The following is a 21,792-nucleotide window of genomic DNA, read 5'->3' on the forward strand; positions in this document are numbered from 1 at the left end:
TCTTCACATTCGAATGTAGCGAGGATTTCGCCTCTCTCCCTTTTCCTGAACTCCTCCGGTCTCTTAAAGCGGAAGCATGTGGCCCCGTGCAGAAAGCACCGCCTCTCCAAGGGAAGGGTTTGATGAAACCCCGCCCCGCAGGCGGGATCGAAGTGGGCGTGGTCTCAGACGGATCCCGGGAAGATCTGTGCGGGACTGCCGCAGAGCCGTAAAGAGCTCCATGAGTCGTGAAAGGGCACGGCGCGGAAGCGTTGCTTTACGACCGTTGGGACAGGCGCGCCGGGTCGGCGTTCACTGCTTGCTGCTTCTCTGTTATGCACGTGGGCACCTCTTCGTGTTTTTGCAGGTAACTCGGCCTTCTTGGCGTGAACCAAACACATTGAAGGACGGAGTGGCAACGGAGGTCAAGGATCTTGAGCTGATGGATTTTGCTGCTGAAAGTGAAGAGATGTCGGGAGGAGGTCTCCAGAGTGAAGCTGAGGGGGCGCGGCTAAGTCTCGAGTCAGATCAAGAGAGAGGAAGGACGGAGGAGTCCGGCGATGGAGGGGCGGGGAATGGTCTGACCGGAATTGAGAAGACAGGGGCAGGGGAAGAAGAAAGTAGACGAAGAGCAGAGGAGATGCGAATAGACCTAACGGTTGTGAAGCAAGAAGTAATGGACTGGTCAGAAATGGTAGAAGGTACGCTGAATGGCCAGTGGGTAAAGCAGGAGGAGGACGGACATGAGGTGAAAGAGGAAAAACCAGCCACATTGGAGGTGAAGCAGGAGATGGATAGTAGTTTGATGGTAAAAGAAGAAAAGGTGGAAGAAACAGAGATAAAGGAAGAGAAAGTGAAGGTGAAGGAAGAAGTGATGGACTGGCTGGAAGTGAAGGAAGAGAAGAAAGATAGCTTGGATATTAAACGTGAGGAAGTGTCTCTTGATCAGAATATTAAAAAGGAGGAAATAATGGATGAAGTGTATGTAAAAGAAGAGAAGTATTTCCCCAAAGAAGAAATGATGGATCATACAAGGGTGAAAGAAGAGCCTCAAATAAATCCCTCAGTGGGCTCCAAGCGGAAACTGGCCATGTCAAGGTAGGGCAGAGCTGTGAAGGTCCTTTGTTATCTAGGTTGAAAGAAACTACACGATCAGTAAGGTGTGGAATAATGAAAAATAAGCGCGAGTTTGGGCCGGGAGTCTGAGTGGTGGAGGGAGGGGCGATTAGGAAAGGAGGGTTTTGTCTGATAACAGCAAATTCTGTGGAAATATGTGAGGTTGGTACTAGTATCCACTGGCCAAGTTAGGAAGTGAAAATTCTTGGGACCGGAAAACCCGTGGACCAGAATCTGGCTTGACTTTGTATGCCCTTGGCTCAGTATTCCTTTGAGAGAGGATAGGTGTGAGGAACAGTGTAATAAAACCAACAAGGAAAAGTGGAGTAAGTTAAAATTAGGCAAAATACATTGTGACTCACTCACTTGGCTAGTTTCTCTATGGGTACTGTGAACATTTATTGCTTTTGATTTAATTTCTTTATAGTGTGATCATGTGGCATGAGAGTAGTCAGATTCTTGGGACCATTTCTGTCTCCAATACAGTGAATCAACATGTAGTTTGCTTGTCTGTTTGTGGTTTGATTGTCATTGTACACTGTCACTCAAGTGAAAGATCAGTTGGAGACAGATGATGGGTAGTAGTATTTCTAGAGGGTTTTGGTGCCCATTCTCAGTTGGGTGAGGAACTGAGGAAAAAAGATGCAACTGCTGCTCTCTAAATTTGCCTGGGTCTTCTTTTTCTGAATGTGTCTGCCTTTAAGATATATACACAGCTCATGGATTGGACTTCTGAGTATGTGCACACACACAGTTGTTAACAGTGTCAGGAGTTAAAAGTTAAAATATCAATAAACAATCTCACTGGCTGATTATTTAGAAAAGGAAGTCTCAGTGAGATAATTTTTTAAATGTAATACATGTTTTCTTGAATTACCTATCATTAAACAACATTGTGAATGTAGTGTCATTTAGAGATGGTTTCCTAGAGGAGAATTTTCTAATAATGTTTGACAGCTGTCCATTATTTCATTAGAGTTACTTGCAGCTACTTTATTCACTGTGACTGCATGTCTGTGAATTGTGATGGATTAAAAGTTTATAAATAAATATATAGAATTAATATTTGATAATTTATTAAGTTTCTTGTGGGCTTTTGTAGATGTGAAACTTGTGGTACAGAAGAAGCAAAGTACAGATGTCCACGTTGTTTGCGGTATTCCTGCAGGTATATATGTAATTTCTACCTTATTATCTCTTCCTATACCCTTTTTTTCTCAAAGGGTAAAAGTTCCTTCTCTTTGTCCCTTCAGTTTGCCCTGTGTAAAGAAACACAAAGCAGAACTAACATGTAACGGAGTTCGAGATAAAACTGCATATGTTTCAATACAACAGTTTACAGAAATGAATCTCCTCAGTGGTAAGCCATCTTATGTATAGCAGACTGATGCTTCTTGGCCATAGGCGTATATCATTTATTTATTTTTCTGTTTTTTTGAAATTTGTAGATTATCGATTTTTAGAAGATGTGGCAAGAACAGCAGACCATATTTCTAGAGATGCTTTCTTGAAAAGACCAATCAGCAATAAACATGTAAGTATTTCTTCTGTTCTTTCCCAATTAGAATTTCTTCTAGTCAAATAGATTCTTTTTTTTCTCTTTGCACTCAACAAATAGTATATTAAGTGGCTACTATGATCCAGGGCTATTCCAGTTGCTAGGGATACAGCAGTGACCAAAACTAAGTCCTTCCCCTCATGGAACTTGTAGCGGGAGAGACAGGGGATGAGTACAGGAACAAATATAATTTCAGATAGAGTTAAGTGCATCTGAAAGATAAAGAGGACAACAGTAGGTTTAGTTCAGTTTAGTTCAGTTCAGTCACTCAGTCGTGTCCAACTCTGCAACCCCATGAATCGCGCAGCACGGCAGGCCTCCCTGTCCATCACCAACTCCCGGAGTTCACTCAGACTCACGTCCATCGAGTCAGTGATACCATCCAGCCATCTCATCCTCTCTCGTCCCCTTCTCCTCCTGCCCCCAGTCCCTCCCAGCATCAGTCTTTTACAATGAGTCAATTCTTCGCATGAGGTGGCCAAAGTATTGGAGTTTCAGCTTTAGCATCATTCCTTCCACAGAAATCCCAGGGCTGATCTCCTTAGAAAATCAAAATGGTGTTTGGGGGGGAGGGGGTTCTGAGAGTAGTCAGGAGAGTCTTCTCGAAGAGATGACATCAAGCAGCAATGTGAATGATGAGAAAGAGGCAGTCACGTGATCGTTTGAAGGAAGACTTTACAGAGACCAAAGCAGAAGTATAGAATGAATCAGGGTCAGAGTTAGTGTGTTTGAGGGCTCAAAAAAGGAGCCCAGTGACTATAGCATAGTTAGTGAGGAGCATGCTGAACAGTGAGGTTAAAGAAACTGATGAAGTCTCCTAATGTATTCAAAGTAAAAAATGGAGGCCATGGGAGGCAATTGAGCATGTTTGCTCTTTGAAAGATCACTCTTGAGGCTCTCTGGAAAGTGGACTTGAATAGGCAAGAGTGGAAGATTGGAAGCTGGGAGATCAGTTACAGAGCTATTGTTGTGGTTCTGATCACAGAATTATTGGGAAGTGATTAGATGTGTTTTTTTAAATTGGAGTATAGTTGCTTTACAATGTTATATTAGTTTCTGCTGTACAGCAGAGTGAATCAGCAACATGTATAAATGTATATCCTCTCTTCCTTAGATTGCCTTCCATTTAGATCACCACAAGCACTGAGTTCCCTGTGCTATACAGGGGAAGTGATTAGATTTGAATTTTGAAAGAAGGGCTAATAAGACTTGCTATTTTAATAAACTTGTTATACTCTTTAATTTCTTTTTCATTCCTTAAGCACTGTGCACAATTAAAAGCTTACATATTGGAAATATTTTCCAACTGCTGTTGTTCTAAAAATTCTTTATCTATCACTTAATCACATCATGGAATTATCTTTGTTTTTCAGAGACAATAGTGGTATTGGAGTTGCAGAATTTTAATACTCTTTAAACAGTTTATTTTATTGGTATTATTGGTACAGACATGACATTACACATGTCTGAAAGAAAAGTTAGCATACGTCAAGTTTTTTTTCCTCGAGCTTAATTAAACATCATTAAGTTATATACTTACTTCCCTGGTGGCTCACACTGTAAAGCGTCTGTCTACAATGTGAGAGACCTGGGTTCGATCTCTGGGTTGGGAAGATTCCCTGGAGAAGGAAATGGCAACCCACTCTAGTACTCTTGCCTTGAAAATCCCATGGATGGAGGAGCTTGATGCAGGCTACTATCCATGGGGTTGCAAAAAGGATAAACTGCTTTTTAAATTTTTCTTTTTATGAAATATGGCATCCATATAAAAAGCATAAAACAGAAATATACCATTTAATAATAATTATGGAGTGAGCATCCATGTAGCTACCACGTAGATCTAGAATGAGAACATAACCAGCTTGTCAAGAATTCCTACTGCCATGTTATGCCCATCCCTGAACCATTCTTATTTCTGGGTTTTCTGTAATAAATTTTATGAACAAAGCTATAGTGAACACTTTTGTTTAGGAATTGTGGTTTGCTTATGCATATGTTTTTCTGGAGTTCATACCTAGGAGTGAAATTGCTTTGTTGTGGAGTATGCATATCTTCAATTTGACTGTATGTTACCAAAATATTTTCCAAAGTGGTGATGCCAGTTTATACTCACAGTATTTAAGTATACCTGTTGTCACATCCTCTCCAGATTCTTGACTTGGTCATTGTTTTTAAGCTTTTGTCAGTTTGATGGCTCTGTTACTTTATTATGATTTTTAATCTGTAGTTGTCCAATTCTTAATGAGATTGAAAATGACAGTAAAAGTCACTCAGTCCTGTCCAACTCTTTGCGACCCCATGGACTATACAGTCCATGGAATTCTCCAGGCCAGAATACTGGAGTGGGTCGCCTTACCCTTCTCCAGGGGATCTTCTCAACCCAGGTATAGAACCCAGGTCTCCTGCATTGCAGGCGGATTCTTTACCAGCTGAACCACAAGAGAAGCCCAAGAATACTGGAGTGGATAGCTTATTCCTTCTCCAGTGGATCTTCTCAACCCAGGAGTTGAACCGGGATCTCCTGCATTGCAGGTGGATTCTTTACCAACTGAGCTATCAAGGAAGCCTCTTAATGAGATTGGGCACCTTTCAAATATTTTAGTGGTCTTTGGATATTCCCCTTTGTGGTGTATGCCTGTTAAGTCTTTGCTCATCTTGTCTTTGGTCTGTTGTTTTTTCCTACTGGTTTTCTTTGTATTTTTAGATGCTGATGTTCATTGTGTATGTTATAAATCCTTCATTCTGTGGCTTGTGTTTGTACTCTTTTTCATGTCTTACGGTAAACAGCTTTTTTAAAATTTAATGTAGTAGAAATTGTCTTGTGTTTCCTTTATAGTTAATAGTTTCATGTGTTTTTAAAGAAATCCTTCCCTTCCTTAAGGTTATGAAGCTACTCTCCTGTAATGATTTTCTGAAAGCTTTGTAGTATCACGTCTCCCATTTATGTCTGTAAACATGGAACTGATTTTTGTTTATCATGTGAAGTAGAGGTCCTGTTTAATTTTCCAAATGAATAATCTCCTTTTTCTAGCACCAGTTATTGAAAACTTCATCCTTTCTCCCCTGCTTTGCAGGACCATCTCTGTTATATTATCAGGCATCCACATAATGCTTGGCCTGTTTGTTTCTGGCCTGTCTGTTCTATTCTGTTAAACCTCTTGTCTCTTGCAACTATTATAGTCTTTCCTGAACTCACTGAAGAAGTAAATCTTCTCACTTTGTTCATTGTTTAGATTAGACCATAGCCATTTTTCTAGACTGTTTTCTAGAGTATTGTCTGAAATACAGATCTGGCTCTTTGCAACTTTATACAAATGTGAAAAATCAGCCAACTGATTTATAGTCCTACCTTCCCCACTTGGGTATTTTGATTGGATTTGCGTTTATTTTGTAGAGTTACTTGGGTGATTGGATTTTATGGCATTGAATATTTAAATCCTTGATTGTTGTATCTCTGCATTTATTTGGGTCTTTAACACCTCCGTAATTTTCTCAGTGAAGGTCTTGCACATTTTTTGTTAGACTTATTCTTGAGTACTTTATGTTTTCATAGTATTTTAAATAGCATTTTCTTTTAAATTTTTTTATTATCTCTTTGCTGGTATTCAGGAATGAAAGTTTTTGTTGTTGTCCATTTTATGGTAGTAGTCATATTAAAATCTATTCCAATACCTTATCTATAGATTTTTTGAGGTTTTCTCTATAAACAGTTCATCACAATTTGTTTCTAGCTTTCTGTCCTTACTCTTTTATCTCTTTTTCTTACCTTATTAGAATAGCAAGAACTTCCAATAATGTAAAATAGTAGTGATTATAGTAGATAATTAAAGTCCACTCCTGAGTTTGATGATTTGCTCGAGGGGTTCACAGGATGCAACATACAATGGAACTCATGGCTAAAGTTTATTACAGTGAAAGGATACAGAGCAAATTTCGCAAAAGGAAAATGTATATGGGGCCAAGCCTGTAGGAATCCAGCCACAAGCTTCCCAAATTCCTCTCCTATTGGAGTCATACAATACACAGTTAATTTCCTCCGGCAACGGGTTGTGATAACTAATGTTTAAAGTTTATTGTCTACCAGGGAAACTCATTAGAGACTCAGTGCCCAAGGTTTTTATGGGGACTGGTTGCAGAAACACCCTTAGCCTAGCATTTGCCAAGTTCCATACACGCAGAAGGATAGCAGATAAAAACCACATTTTTGTACAATTTCAGCATAATGAAGCAGAACTTACCATTTTTCCTACCATTTTAGGAGAAATTTTTTGTCAGTTTAGATTCCATTTACCAGTCAGTCAAATTGCCAGACACCAGCCAAAAGCAAACCTTGCCAACAGAGCTTTCTAAGGATAAGTTTCAGGCCTCGTATGTTAGCTCTTTTCTATATCTTTGTTTTATAACCCTGATCATAGAGGGAAAAGTTTTAAGATTTCACCATGTTTACTTTTCAGTTTGTAGGTATAGTTTGATACCTAGATTAAAGAAATTCTGTTCCCAGTTTGCTAACACATGTTAACATGAATGGTGGTTATATTTTATCAAATGTTTTTTCTATATTTTATTATTATTTTAATATATAATATTCTAATAAGAATATGAATAATCTTTTAGCTGATTTTCTATTTTAAGCTAAACTTGCATGGTGTATTATTATCATATCATGCTTTTTATACTTTGCAGAATTCAGTTGTGTTATATATGTGAACACATTATCCTTTCATTCATTTTGCATTTCTGTTCATGAGTGAGATAACTTCTAATTTTCCTTTTTGGTATTCTTAAGTTTCTCTATTGATGTGATTCCAGTTTCATAAAATTATTTGATGATGTTCCCATTTTGTTCTTAAATACATTAACACTGGGATTATTTCCTCCTTGGGAGTTTGATACAATTTTTTATTAGGTTGCAGAAGTTTATTCTTTATTATTAATGGGACTGTTAGGTTTTCTCTGTCTGACGTCATTATTCTGTCTTAAGACTACATTTTCCTAAGAATTTGTTCATTTTACCTAAATTTTCCAATGTATTGGCATAAAGTTCTTCATAACATTTTCCTTAATGTGTCTGTAGGAATTGTAGTATTATCATTTGTGATATTGCTTACTTGTGTCTTTTTTTCTAGATCAGTTGCTATTACAGATTCCTTTTCTATCTAGTTACTGTGTCCTCTTCTGTTATATCCTTTTTTATTTTTAGCTTAATTGCATTATGGTCAAAGAACATATTTTTTTCTGAGTTCATTTAAAAAATATGTTGACTTGTGTTTATGTCCCAGCATATAGTCAAATTTTGTAACGTTCCCTGTTTTCTTGGGGGAGCAGGGGAAGTATTCTGCAATTGCTAAATATCTTATTCTAAACATATTCCTTTTAGGTCAGGTTTGTTAAATACGTTGTTCAAATTATAACATTTCTGATTTTTTGTTTGTTTCTTTCTTTCTTTCTTCTACCAGTTACTGAGAGACATATGTTAATACTTCCCAGTAGATAAAATCAGAAGGATTTGTATGTTTCTCCTTGTGGTTCAGTTAGCTTTGCTTCATATGCTTTAAGGGTACATTATTAGATGCATACTTCAGGAAATTATTGGTGTATTTAACCTTTGGCCCTATGTTGTGACCCTTTTTGTCTTTAGCTTTTTGTGTATTTGTCTGTTATTAAACTATTTCACTCCTTTGGTGTATTTTGTCACTGACTTTTACTTAAGGCCTTTTTGTATCCTTATGTTCTGTGTGTGTCTTTAAAGTACCATATAGTTCTAGTTTTTCTCCATTCTGACAATCTGTAACTCTTAACTGAATCTCTTTTTCTCTTTTGGTTCCTGTATACTGAGGCTTACTTTCTTCTTTATTTTTTTTTCACTATGGTGGCTTCTGTTGTTGCAGAGCTCAGACTCTACAGTGCATCAGCTTTAGTGGTTGCAGCATACAGCTCAGCACCTGTGGCACTTGGGCTTAGTTGCCCCTTGGCATATAGGATCTTAGTCCCCTAACCAGAGATCAAACCTGCATTAGCAGGTGGATTCTTAATCACTAGACCACCAGGGAAGACCCTCTTATTTTCTTATATTGGTTATGCTTGTTTATTTTTTATTGAGTACTTCTTTTATTTTTTCCTTTAAAAATTACTTATGAGAATTGTTTGAAGGCTGGAATAAATAAATAGGCCTTCTTTTATTCTACCAGATACCTAGAAGCATTGCAGATCTAGACTATCTTAAACCAGGTTGAAGGCTTAAGATTACATTAATCCCAAAGCAAGGCAAATCATTTCCAGTTTGAGCATGGACTGCCATGGCCAGGCTAGACGATTTCTAATGGATTTTTCTTTTTCCCCCTGTTCCAGTCAGACTAATAAAAAAATTCCTAGTATGCTCTGGTGACCCTTATCCTGAGGGTGTATTATTCTGTGACTCAGTTTCATTTCATTTGAGAAATGAAATGTTATGTTCCACAAACATAACTGGATCTCTTGCTGAGGAGGCTCTAGAAAGGGGAAGCCTATATTTGCCATAATTAGCAAAAGTGGCTTCAGTGCTTTTTGCTTCTCTGAGTTTCACTTTTCATTAAATGTTGGCCTGTAGTTTCTTGTTTCTGTCAGCTCTTCAGTGCTTTTAAGGTGATCTTTAAAAATATTTACACACACACACACACATATATATACACACACACACATATATATAGCATTCTTAGATGTTTTTAGTAGGAGAGTTGGGTCCTTATAATCACTGTCATTACTGAAACCAAAGTTCCATGCACTGTGAAATTGCATGTAATTTCTTAAGTCATTTTTTACTGACCCTCCCTTCCTCTTGACTTATGACTTGATTGTCTAACTCTGTACATTGCAAAGTCTACATGCCACTCACTTTAAAAGTTGCATTTATATTTTGCCACTTCTTTGAGTGATCTTTCTTCTTCCTTGATGATATTACTTCCTTCAGTACTCTCTGGAGTTGACTAATTCAGCTCAACCAACCTACATGGTCAGTGGAATAATACATGTCAGAGCTAGAATTCTCGTACCTCATTTTGTACATCCTACATCAGTGGCTACTTTTAAATTAAGCCTTATACTAGGCAGCGCCATAGTTCCTTCCCTGAATGACCTACCTGCAGAGTAAATAGAAGCAAGCATATATATAGCTAACTATGGTATGAAACCATCAGTAAAAAAGAAGGAAAAAAACTGTATAGGTAATCCCTGTGATTGCTAAAACCTGTATTTTTTTTAAAATCCCCATGAAATTCTTCTTTTGGCTTATAAGATACATGGTTAAAAGCACAGACTGCAATTAGACAGACCTAAATTTAAATGTAGACTTTACATCTCTGAAATAGCAGAAATGAGAGTAATAATAGTACCGGCTTCATAATATTGTGAGGATTAAATGATATATTGCTTTTTAGTGTAGTTTGTGAAGCGTAAGTATTCGACAAATCTTAACTTACATTTTAAACATTGTTTTATGTGCTTTTGGAATTTAAGCTATTTGAAAATTAATTTGTCTATTTGTTTTTGTTAGATGTACTTTATGAAAAATCGTGCTCGAAAGCAAGGTATTAATTTAAAACTTCTACCCAATGGATTCACAAAAAGAAAAGAAAATTCAACATTTTTTGATAAGAAGTAAGTTTCTGACTTCTTTTTTAGTATATTAGATGTTCTAATTTGATGAGGAGCATCTTTTAAGGTTTGGTTTGCTTGGAACATCGCTCCTCAAAGTGTGGCCTGTGAGATGTTTGTCATTGATTGGTAGAGGACAAGATGACTGCAGAAACTGGACTTAAGCATTTAGGAACTTATGCTAGTTTTCTGTCATGTGACTTGAACATTTTTGGTTTGCTCCCTGTGTGTTTGAGAGAGAGAGAGAGAGAGAGAGAAGGTAGCGTGTAGTGTGTATGTATGTATCTTTCTCTCTGAGACCTAAAATACCATGAAAGTATTTCAGAAGCTTCAAAGACAAAACAAGAAGTCAAAGCAGAATTTCTGCATATTTTAATGAGAGGAGCTTGACTTTTATACTCCTTTCTACTTTGGAATTCCAAATAGTAATTCATTTGAGAGTCAGTGATGGAGAAGAAGGGGAACTTGGAAAACATTTACTCTTACTCTATAGAAAATCTGAATAGAGATAATACATTAGAGATTAGTTTTTTGCTCTCTGAAATTGCTAGGTCAAAAAGGCCCCGTTCGTACAGAGAACAGGATCCCAAAGTACTGTAAGTAGCCCATTAAATTATAAGATAATACCTTTACAAAGTCAAGATTCAGGTTTTAGAGTCAAAAAGCCTGAGTCCCTCCCTCTTTAGCCTCTTAGTAACTGCAAGGCCTTGAGCAAATTACTTCCTTTCTCCAGGCTCTATCTGTATAATGGTGGGGGTTGAACTAGGTAACACTAATTTTATTACGTAAATTAAAAAAACAGAACCATCAGAATTATCATTATTCTAAAAATCTTCCAGCTTTTCAACATGTTATATTTTTAGAGAATGGTGTTATCCAGTTATGTATTTCAAAACAAATAGTTATAAAGGTGGTTTTTTCTTTTTTTGGTTGGTTTCCAAGATTATAGTAATATTATGCATTTATCAGACTTCCCTGGTGGCTTAGGCCATAAGTCTGCCTGCAGTGCGGGAGACCAGGCTTGATCCCTGGGTTGGGAAGATCCCCTGGAGAAGGATATAGCAACCCACTACAGTATTCTGGCAGGCTATATAGTCCATGGGGTCGCAAAGAGTCAGACACGACTGAGCGACTTCATTTCACTTTGCATTTATCAAATATGAGATAATTCTTTTGTGTGTTTTGAAACTGACATAGAAATTGACATGATTTGTTTGAAATTTAAAGTAACTGGTTTGTGCCTTCTGAAATATAAAATATATTCCTGTTTTGTGAAAGAAAACATTCAGAGCCTCAAATGTAAAACTTTGAGGTCTTTAGATACACAAATGTTTGTGGGAAGTTTTTTCCAAGACTACTACATTCAGTGTATTTTCTGGGTTTAGATTACAAATTTATGCTGTTATTTTGGAATTCCTCATCTGTGAGGTAGCAAATCAGACTCTTCTTGCATTATGCCTTTTACTCATGAATTTACAATGACTTGGGCTTGATGTTTTTATATTTTTAGTGTCTTGCCATGAAGAGATTAGCAACATAGAACACAATAGACTTTAATTAGTTTTTCAGCTGTTTTCACCTCTGTAAAACGGAGCTAATGATAGCTACTGTGTAGTCCTGACCTTAGTGTGTTCATTTACCTAGACACTAACTTGAGGGTAGGAAGAAATCACCATATAGTAGCAATTGTGAAAGTAATAAACCCTCAGCATAAAGAGTTTAAAGGAAAAATAGCAACTGTAATTCCACTATGTAGAGATAACCAATGATAATATTTCATGTTTCCTGCTGTTTTTTCAATTAATAAAATAAAATATAATATTAAATCATTACATAAAAGTATAAAAATTTGCTTGACTCTCAAGTTAAGCATTAGTTTATAAATAAAGGTACACTTTTTTGTACAGCTAGCTTTTCCCTATTTAGCAACATATTATGAACTTCATGCTTGTTAATGCAGTCTGCTTTGTTTTAAGTAGTATATTTAAACTATGACTACTGTATCCTAATTTATTACCAGATACACGAACAGTTGCTTAATTTCTGGTTTTTAATTATTACAAATAATGCTGTTGTAAACATCCTTGAACAGATTGTTTTGCATGCTTATGTGACTTTTCTGTAGATCGATTCCTGATAAGTGGCATTAAAACTGTTGAGAGAAAGTCCAAATTGTCCTCTCAAAAAAAAATACCACTTTGTAGCTTTTACAAAAATGTATGAGTACCTATTTTAGTTATACTGTGCTTTAACTGAATATTATTAAACTTCTTTGCCTATCTGATTAGAGGTTGAATTCTTCAACTTTTTCATTCAGATATGCATGTTTTTATCTCATCTTGATCAGTTGCATGCATTGTAAATGTTTTTACCAGTCTTTCCATGCTTAATTGGCCTTCTGGTCATTTTTGATGCATTTTAAAGAATTGCTAAAAAGAGGAAAGGTTCTATAAAACATAAAGATAGTAAAGTGGAGTGATTAAGAACACAAACTGGAGCTAGGCTGCCTGGGTTCAAATTTCTGACCTTCCTCTTCTAGCCATGTGATACTAAGCTAAGCCACCTAACTCCCTTGTGCTTCAGTTCCTTATCTATAAAGTAGGGCCAGTAATAATAAACTAGGGATAAGCCAGTTTTCATTTCCATTTACAGTAACTTAGAAATCCTATTTAAACATTTCAGTAGCACTGAATTGTCTCTTTTTTAATATTTGTTGCTATTTTGGATGGTGGAAATTGTTTTAATTTGCTTTTACTTAATTGCTACATAGATATGGAGTATTTGCCCATGTGTTTCAAAGCAATATTTTAAAATTCAAATGTGAAGTCTGACTTAATCTAATCTGTGGTAGTAAGATGAGCTTAGAACTGTTTTGGTAAAATAAGTAATTCAGATCTGTGGGACAGAATTTTTCCATTTGTTCTTAGTTAAATTGCCCATTATTATTTCTAAATGGAAAATAATCATACCACAAACTGAATTTAAAACGTCTGTATTTGGATGTTCCTTAAATAATAAAGCATGAAGGTGAGTTCCCATTTAGTTGATAGCCATGCTTAGTCAATAGTCTGCTCAGTTGGTTAATAGCTTGGAAGTCTTTTGAGTGTGTCCTTATACTTTGTTCATTTTTCAGCATTTTCATCAGTGATTTAGGTCATGATTTCTTATCTTGGTGCTGCTAACATATTTAACCACAGAGCTCCTGTTGTGAGTGTGCCCTTTAGGATGTTTAGCAGCATCCCTGGCCTCTACTCACTGGATATTGGTAACAAACACACAAAGGAATTCTTCGTGATGCCTGTGGTTTCACAGACATTTGTATGAAAATGGTAAAAACTTTTGATGATCATAATGTTATTTGCTGGAAGGAAGGAAGAAGGGGATACTATCTCTTATCAAAGAATTATTTTTACCTCCCATATCTCCGATACTCTGTTTTTAAGAGAATTGTTTATAATGCTTTTTTAAACTTTAAGAAGTGGTTAAAGTTTTGACTGAGATAAACGTGAGTTTGAATATTGTTTCTACACTTGGTATATGTTAGGTGTCCTTGGGCAAAAGTGAATTTGCTAGATTGTTGATGGGAATAAATGAAATAATATTAAAATAATACCCAGCAACTAGTAGATAATGTGCAGCAATAAAAGATCCGCATTTTCGTACTAGAAATCTTTGGAAATACATTTACTATATTATATTCATTCCTAGTAGGTCTAGGGCAGCATTATAATCAAACAATACTATTTCTCCAGTGAAACCTCCAAATGTTTAAATTAAAATGGGAAAATAATGAGTATAAATGAGCTCAGTCAGTTTTTTGCTGCTGGAGGAGTTATGAAAATCTTTCAGCTTCAGAGATTCAGGGCTTGGAATTGTTCCCATGTGATTTTGGTCCTGTACTAAGATTATTGTAATTACTCCCTAGGCATTAAATTGGTCTTTTGCTTATTTAAGCAGCTTGAGCTACAATATATACAAAAACTCAAATTGAAGTTATTTAAAATTGAATGTTCCAGTGGTAACTTTTGAGCAATCTGAGTGAAGAATTCTTTGTGGTATTTTTGTAACTTTTCTGTAAAGTTTGAAATTATTTGAAAATAAGAGGGTTTAAAAAAAAATTAAATACCTACACCCCGCCCCCGCCCCTGCCTCCATGAAGTGTGACTAACGTACATTGTGCCTGAATTACCTCTGTAGGACTAATAGCAAGTTATATAGTAGCAAGTGCATTAATACCTTAGAATCATAGGTTCATTTTAAGCCAGGCATTCTTTATGGTAGAAGTTTTTGACCAGTATGACTTCAAATTTCCAAAATCATACGCAAAATTATGTGATACATAAAATTTTCTAAGACTCGGAACCATAATTTTCATTTTATAGTCGAAGTGTGATATAACATTAACCAGCCTGTGATGTCAAAAGTATATTTAATAGCTGTAAATTTTAAAGGACTGGTGAATTTGCTGGAATGTCATAATGGATAACTTTAATGAACAAAGAAAAGTTAAGAGATGCTTATGTTAAGAATAACTTGAGCCAATACAAAATAGACATTCTCTGTTAAAAATAGAGGAGCTTGGTAGGAAAATGGTATAAGGCTCCCCTACTTATTTTAGTCATTGTTATTCAGCCACTATGTCATGTCCCAACTATTTGCAACGCCATGGACTTCAGCACGCAGATTTCGCTGTCTTTCAGTATCTCATGGAGTTTGCTCAGAATCATGTCTATTGAGTCGGTGATGCCATCCAACCATCTCATCCTCTGTCGCCCTGTTCTCCTGCCTTCACTCTTTCCCGGCATCAGGGTCTTTTCCAGTGAATTGGCTCTCTGCATCAGTTGGCCAACATTTAGAGTGAACCCTAAACTACTTCTTTTAAATAGTGACTCTTTCAGAGGTAAATGCTCTGCCTCAGCTTTTTGTATGGCATATAACTTTATATTTATTCTCACCCAGGGCTAATCAGAAACTGTTGAAAGAATAGGAAAGATCTGTACGAAGAAAACTTAAATTCTACTGAATGGCTTAAAAAAAGTCAAGCAAATGGGGGAAAAGGACCTTGTTATTAGCTGACTCAATATTACAGAAGTAACATTTATTTCTTAAATGAATGATCTTTAAATCTGATATGGTCCTAATGAAATCACTAATAAAATTCTGTTTTTTATTTTGGAAATTTTTTTGGCGGGGGAGAAGGAAAGGATCCATAAAATGATTTTAGTTTTTTCTGAAAAATAAACATGGGAGAAGCACCAGGAAAAACCAGGGGCGGGGGGTGGGGGGGAAGAGGAATAAGGCTGGACTCATTAAAATGTATGAAATTATAGTAAAGTTTTATGGTATTGATGTAGAAATCTACAGTGAGATTATAGAAATTAGACATGAGGCTATTTGGCATTCTAGTATATGATCAGATAGAGATAGCATTTCAAATTAGTATAGATAATGACTTATTTAATAAATGCAGTTGAGACAGCCTGCCATTTGACAGTTTTTTTGTTGTTTTTTTTTTTTTACTAGAATGTCCAGTCAGTTCAATTTCTCAGTCTTGTCCAACTCTTTGTGACCCCAGAGACCACAGCACGCCATCCTTCCCTGTTCCATCACCAACTCCCAGAGCATACTCAAACTCATGTACATTGCATCAGTGATGCCATCCAACCATCTCATTCCCTGTCATCCCCTTCTCTTCCCACCTCCTATCTTTCCCAGCATCAGGATCTTTTCAAATGAGTCGGTTCTTTGCATCAGATGGCCAGCGTTTTAGAGTTTCAGCTTCAACATCAATCCTTCCAATGAATATTCAGGACTGATTTCCTTTAGGATGGACTGGTTGGATCTCCTTGCAATCCAAGGGACTCTCAACAGTCTTCTCCAACACCACCCTTCAAAAGCATCAATTCTTTGGCACTCATCTTTCATGGCTGCAGTCACCATCTGCAGTGATTTTGGAGCTCAAAAAAATAGTCTCACTGTTTCCATTGTTTCCCTGTCTATTTGCCATGAAGTGATAGGACCGGATGCCATGATCTTACTTTTCTGAATGAGTTTTAAGCCAACTTTTTCACTCTCCTCTTTCACTTTCATCAAGAGGCTCTTTAGTTCTTCTTTGCTTTCTGCCGTAAGGGTGGTATCATCTGTGTATCTGAGGTTACTGATATTTCTCCCAGCAATCTTGATTCCAACTTGTGCTTCATCTAGCCTGGCATTTTGCATGATAAGCAGAGTGACAATATACAGCCTTGATGTACTCCTTTCCCAATTTGGAACCAGTCTATTCCATGTCCATTTCTAACTATTGCTTCTTGACATGGATACAGCTTTCTCAGGAGGCAGGTCAGGTGATCTGGTATTCCCATCTCTGTAAGAATTTTCCACAGTTTCTTGTGATCCACACAGTCAAAGCCTTTGGCATAGTCAAAAGCAGAAGTAGATGTTTTCTGGAACTCTCTTGCTTTTTTGATGATCCGACAGATGCTGGCAATTGGATCTCTGGTTCCTCTGCCTTTTCTAAATCCAGCTTAAAAATCTGGAAGTTCATGGTTCACATACTGTTGAAACCTGACATGGAGAATCTTGAGCATTACTTTGCCAATGTGAGAGATGAGTGCCATTGTGTAGTACTTTGAGCATTCTTTGGCATTGCCTTTCTTTGGGATTGGAATGAAAACTGACCTTTTCCAGTCCTGTGGCTACTGCTGAGTTTTCCAAATTTGCTGGCATATTGAGTGCAGCACTTTCACAGCATCATGTTTAATATTTGAAATAGCTCAACTGGAATGCCAACACCTACAACTAAGTTCAGTTCAGTTCAGTCGCTCAGTTGTGTCCAACTCTTCGCAACCCCATGAACCACAGCACACCAGGCCTCCCTCTCCATCACCAACTGCTGGGGTCTACCCAAACCCATGTCCATTGAGTCGGTGATGCCATCCACCATCTCATCCTCAATTGTCCCCTTCTCCTCCTGCCCTCAATCTTTCCCAACATCAGGGTCTTTTCAGATGAGTCAGCTGTTTGCATCAGGTGGCCAAAGTATTGGAGTTTCAGCTTCAACATCAGTCCTTCCAATGAACACTCAGGACCGATCTCCTTTAGGATGGACTGGTTGGATCTTCTTGCAGTCCAAGAGACTCTCAAGAGTCTTCTCCAACACCACAGTTCAAAAGCATCAATTCTTCAGCACTCAGCTTTCTTCACAGTCCAACTCTCACATCCATACATGACCACTGGAAAAACCATAGCCTTGACTAGACGGACCTTTGTTGGCAAAGTAATGTCTCTGCTTTTTAATATGCTGTCTAGGTTGATCATAACTTTCCTTCCAAAGAGTAAGCATCTTTTAATTTCATGGCTGCAGTCACCATTTGCAGTGATTTTGGAGCCCCCCAAAATGAAGTCAGCCACTGTTTCCACTGTTTCGCCATCTATTTCCCATGAAGTGATGAGACCAGATGCCATGATCTTAAGTTTTCTGAATGTTGAGCTTTAAGCCAACTTTTTCACTCTCCTCTTTGACTTTCATCAAGAGGCTCTTTAGTTCTTCACTTTCTGCCATAAGGGTGGTGTCATCTACATATCTGAGGTTATTGATATTTCTCCCGGCAATCTTGATTCAAGCTTGTGCTTCCTCCAGTCCAGTGTTTCTCATGATGTACTCTGCATTTAAGTTAAATAAGCAGGGTGACAATATACAGACTTGACGTAGTCCTTTTCCTATTTGGAACCAGTCTGTTGTTCCAAGTCCAGTTCTAACTGTTGCTTCCTGACCTGCATACAGGTTTCTCAGGAGGCAGGTCAGGTAGTCTGGTTTCCCAACTCTTTCAGAATTTTCCGCAGTTCGTTGTGATACACTCAATGGAAGGCTTTGGCATAGTCAATAAAGCAGAAATAGATGTTTTTCTGGAACTCTCTTGCTCTTTTGATGATCCAGCGGATGTTGGCAATTTGATCTCTGGTTCCTCTGCCTTTTCTAAAACCAAGTTGCACATCTGAAAGTTCATGGTTCACGTATTGCTGAAGCCTGGCTTGGAGAATTTTGAGCATTACTTTACTAGTGTGTGAGATGAGTGCAATTGTGTGGTAGTTTGAACATCTTTGGCATTGCCTTTCTTTGTGATTGGAGAAAACTGACTTTTTCCAGTCCTGTGGCCACTGCTGAGTTGTCCAAATTTGCTGGCATATTGAGTGCAGCACCTTCACAGCATCATCTTTTAGGATTTGAAATAGCTCAACTGGAATTCCATCACCTCCACTAGCTTTGTTCTTAGTGATGCTTCTTAAGGTCCACTTGACTTCACATTCCAGGATGTCTGGCTCTAGGTGAGTGTGAGTGATCACACCATGGTGATTATCTGGATCATGAAGTTCTTTTTTGTACAGTTTTGTATATCCTTGCCACCTCTTCTTATTATCTTCTGTTAGATCCATACCATTTCTGTCCTTTATTGTGCTCATCTTTGCACAAAATGTTCTCTTGATATCTCTTATTTTCTTGAAGAGATCTCTAGTCTTTACCTTATTATTTTCCTCTATATCTTTGCATTGATCCCTGAGGAAGGCTTTCTTATCTCTCCTAGCTATTCTTTGGAACTCTGCATTCAGATGGGTCTATCTTTCCTTCTCTCCTTTGCCTCTCACTTCTCTTCTTTTCTCAGCTATTTGTAAAGCCTCCTCAGACAGCCATTTTGCCTTTTTGCATTTCTTTTTCTTGGAGATGGTCTTGAAATCTGCCTTCTGTACAGTGTCGCAACCTCCATCCATAGTTCTTCAGGCACTCTATCAGATCTAATCCCTTGAATCTGTTTGTCACTTCCACTGTAAAATAGTAAGGGATTTGATTTAGGTCATACCTGAATGGTCTAGTGGTTTTCCCTGCTGTTGCTGCTGCTGCTGCTGCTGCTAAGTCACTTCAGTCGTGTCCAACTCTTTGCGACTCCATAGACGGCAGCCCACCAGGCTCCCCCGTCCCTGGGATTCTCCAGGCAAGAACACGGGAGTGGGTTGCCATTTCCTTCTCCAATGCATGAAAGTGAAAAGTGAAAGTGAAGCCGCTCAGTCGTGTCCAACTCTTTGCAACCCCATGGATTGCAGCCCACCAGGCTCCTCCGCCCATGGGATTTTCCAGGCAAGAGTGCTGGAGTGGGATGCTATTGCCTTCTCCGGGTTTTCCCTACTTTCTTCAATATAAGTCTGAATTTGGCAGTAAGAAGTTCATGGTCTGAGCCACAGTCAGCTCCCAGTCTTGTTTTTGCTGACTTTATAGAGCTTCTCCATCTTTGGTTGCAAAGAATATAATCAGTCTGATTTCGGTGTTGACCATCTGGTGATGTCCATGTGTAGAGTTTTCACTTGTGTTGTTGGAAAAGGGTGTTTACTATGACCAGTGCGTTCTCTTGACAAAACTCTATAGCCTTTGCCCTGTTTCATTTTGTACTCCAAGGCCAAAATTTGCCTGTTACTCCAGGTAGCTCTTGATTTCCTACTTTTGCATTCCAGTCCCCTGTAATGAAAAGAACATCTTTTTTGGGTGTTAGTTCTATAAGGTCTTATAGGTCTTCATAGAACCGTTCAGCTTCAGCTTTTTCAGCATTGCTGGTCAGAACATAGACTTGGATTACTGTGATATTGAATGTTTTGCCTTAGAAACAAACAGATCATTCTGTTGTTTTTGAGATTGCATCCAAGTACTGCATTTCAGACTCTTGTTGACTATGATGGCTACTCCATTTCTTCTAAGGGATTCTTGCCCACAGTAGTAGATATAATGGTCATCTAAGTTAAATTCACCCATTCCAGTCCATTTTAGTTCGCTGATTCCTAAAATGTCAATGTTCACTCTTGCCATCTCCTGTTTGACCACTTCCAATTTGCCTTTTTTCATGGACTTAATATTCCAGGTTCCTATGCAATATTGCTCTTTACAGCTTTGGACTTTACTTCCATCACCAGTCATATCCACAGCTGGGTATTGTTTTTGCTTTGGCTCCATCTCTTCATTCTTTCTGGGGTTATTTTTCCACTCTTTTCCAGTAGCATATTGGGCACCTACCAACCTGGGGAGTTCATCTTTCAGTGTCATACCTTTTTGCCTTTTCATACTGTTCATTGGGTTCTCAAGGCAAGAATACTGAAGTGGTTTGCCATTCCCTTCTCCAGTGGACCACGTTTTGTCAGAACCCTCTGCCATGACCCATCCATCGTTGGTGCCCTACAAGGCATGGCTCATAGTTTCATTGAGCTAGTCAAGGCTGTGGTCCATGTGATCAGTTTGGTTAATTTTCTGTGATTGTGGTTTTCATGCTGTCTGTCTTCTGATGGATGGGGATAAGAGGCTTATGGAAGCTTCCTGAAGGGAGAGACTGACTGAGGGGGAAACTGGGTCTTCTGATGGATGGGGCTGTGTTCAGTAAATCTTTAATCCAATTTTCTGTTGATAGGCTGTGTTCCCTCCCTGTTGCTTGACCTGAGGCCGAACTATGGTGGAGGTAATGAAGATAATGGCGGCCTGTTGTAAAGGTCCCATGCATGCACAGCTGCACTCAGTGCCTCTGACCCTGTCGCAGGCCACCTCTGACCCGCACCTCCACTGGAGACTCCTGGACACTCATAGGCATATCTGGGTCAGTCTCTTGTGGAGTCACTGCTCCTTTCTCCTGGGTCCTGGTGCACACAAGGTGCTTGTGCCCTCCCTGGTGGCTCAGGGCAAAGCTGCAATGCAGGAGACCTGGGTTCAATCCTTGGGTCAGGAAGATCCCCTGGAGAAGGAAATAGCAACCCACTCCAGTACTCTTGCCTGGAAAATCCCATGGATAGAGAAGCCTGGTAGACTGCAGTCCATGGGATCGTAAAGAGTTGGACATGACTGAGCAACTTCACTTTCACTTCCAGGAGTTTGTTTCCCCAGTTCTGTGTAAGTTCTGGAAGTTCTATGGCGGGGTTAATGGCGACCTCCTCCAAGAGAGCTTATGCCATACCCAGGTCTGCTGCACCCAGAGCCCCTGCCCCTGCGGCAGGCCACTGCTGACCCGTACTTTAACAGTAGACACTCAGACACAGTTCTGGCTCAGTTTCTGTGGGTTGGGCATGTGTTTTGTGCCCTTCCCTGGTCTGAACAGCTCAGGTGACCAGGTGCTTGGCCAGCGCACTGTCTCAGGTGGGCTGTACATCTTAATCACCTTCCGGGTCCTGTCTGCGCAGTAAAAGCATGTGTGTCATGTGTCTCCGCTGGAGAGCTGATCTCAGGCTGTGACCCTCCTGGCAGATGTCAGCCATCCAGAATATCAGGACTAAATGGTTAGCAGCTGGGAGCCTGCTCACAGTTTGGTGGAAGATGCCCTCTCCAGGGCTAAGATGCCCTCTCTGCGGCTAGGAGCCCCTTGCCTTCAGGCTCTGGCTGTGTCAAGGCTGCCTCTTTGCCTCTGGGCGGGGAGGGGCTGGTACATGCTAGCTCTCCTTTGGTATTTGCTCAGTCCTTTGTGCTGTGATCAGGCCAGGCTGCATGTTAG

At 38.7% G+C, this 21,792-nt stretch overlaps 1 protein-coding gene across 1 annotated transcript in view; it reads left to right on the plus strand.

Moving 5' to 3' along the window:
• The first annotated feature begins 220 nt into the window (after window positions 1–220).
• The window catches only part of ZNHIT6 (zinc finger HIT-type containing 6), a 58,853-nt gene continuing 37,281 nt past the window's right edge, over window positions 221–21,792 (plus strand). The window contains exons 1-5 of the mRNA XM_052637516.1: window positions 221–1,077; window positions 2,198–2,263; window positions 2,349–2,455; window positions 2,544–2,629; window positions 10,182–10,285. Of these exons, the coding sequence (XP_052493476.1) occupies window positions 221–1,077; window positions 2,198–2,263; window positions 2,349–2,455; window positions 2,544–2,629; window positions 10,182–10,285 (1,220 nt within the window). The remainder of the gene's footprint in view (window positions 1,078–2,197; window positions 2,264–2,348; window positions 2,456–2,543; window positions 2,630–10,181; window positions 10,286–21,792) is intronic.

The sequence above is a fragment of the Budorcas taxicolor genome, chromosome 3 (assembly GCF_023091745.1).
Source record: "Budorcas taxicolor isolate Tak-1 chromosome 3, Takin1.1, whole genome shotgun sequence".
NCBI classification, from domain to species: domain Eukaryota; kingdom Metazoa; phylum Chordata; class Mammalia; order Artiodactyla; family Bovidae; genus Budorcas; species Budorcas taxicolor.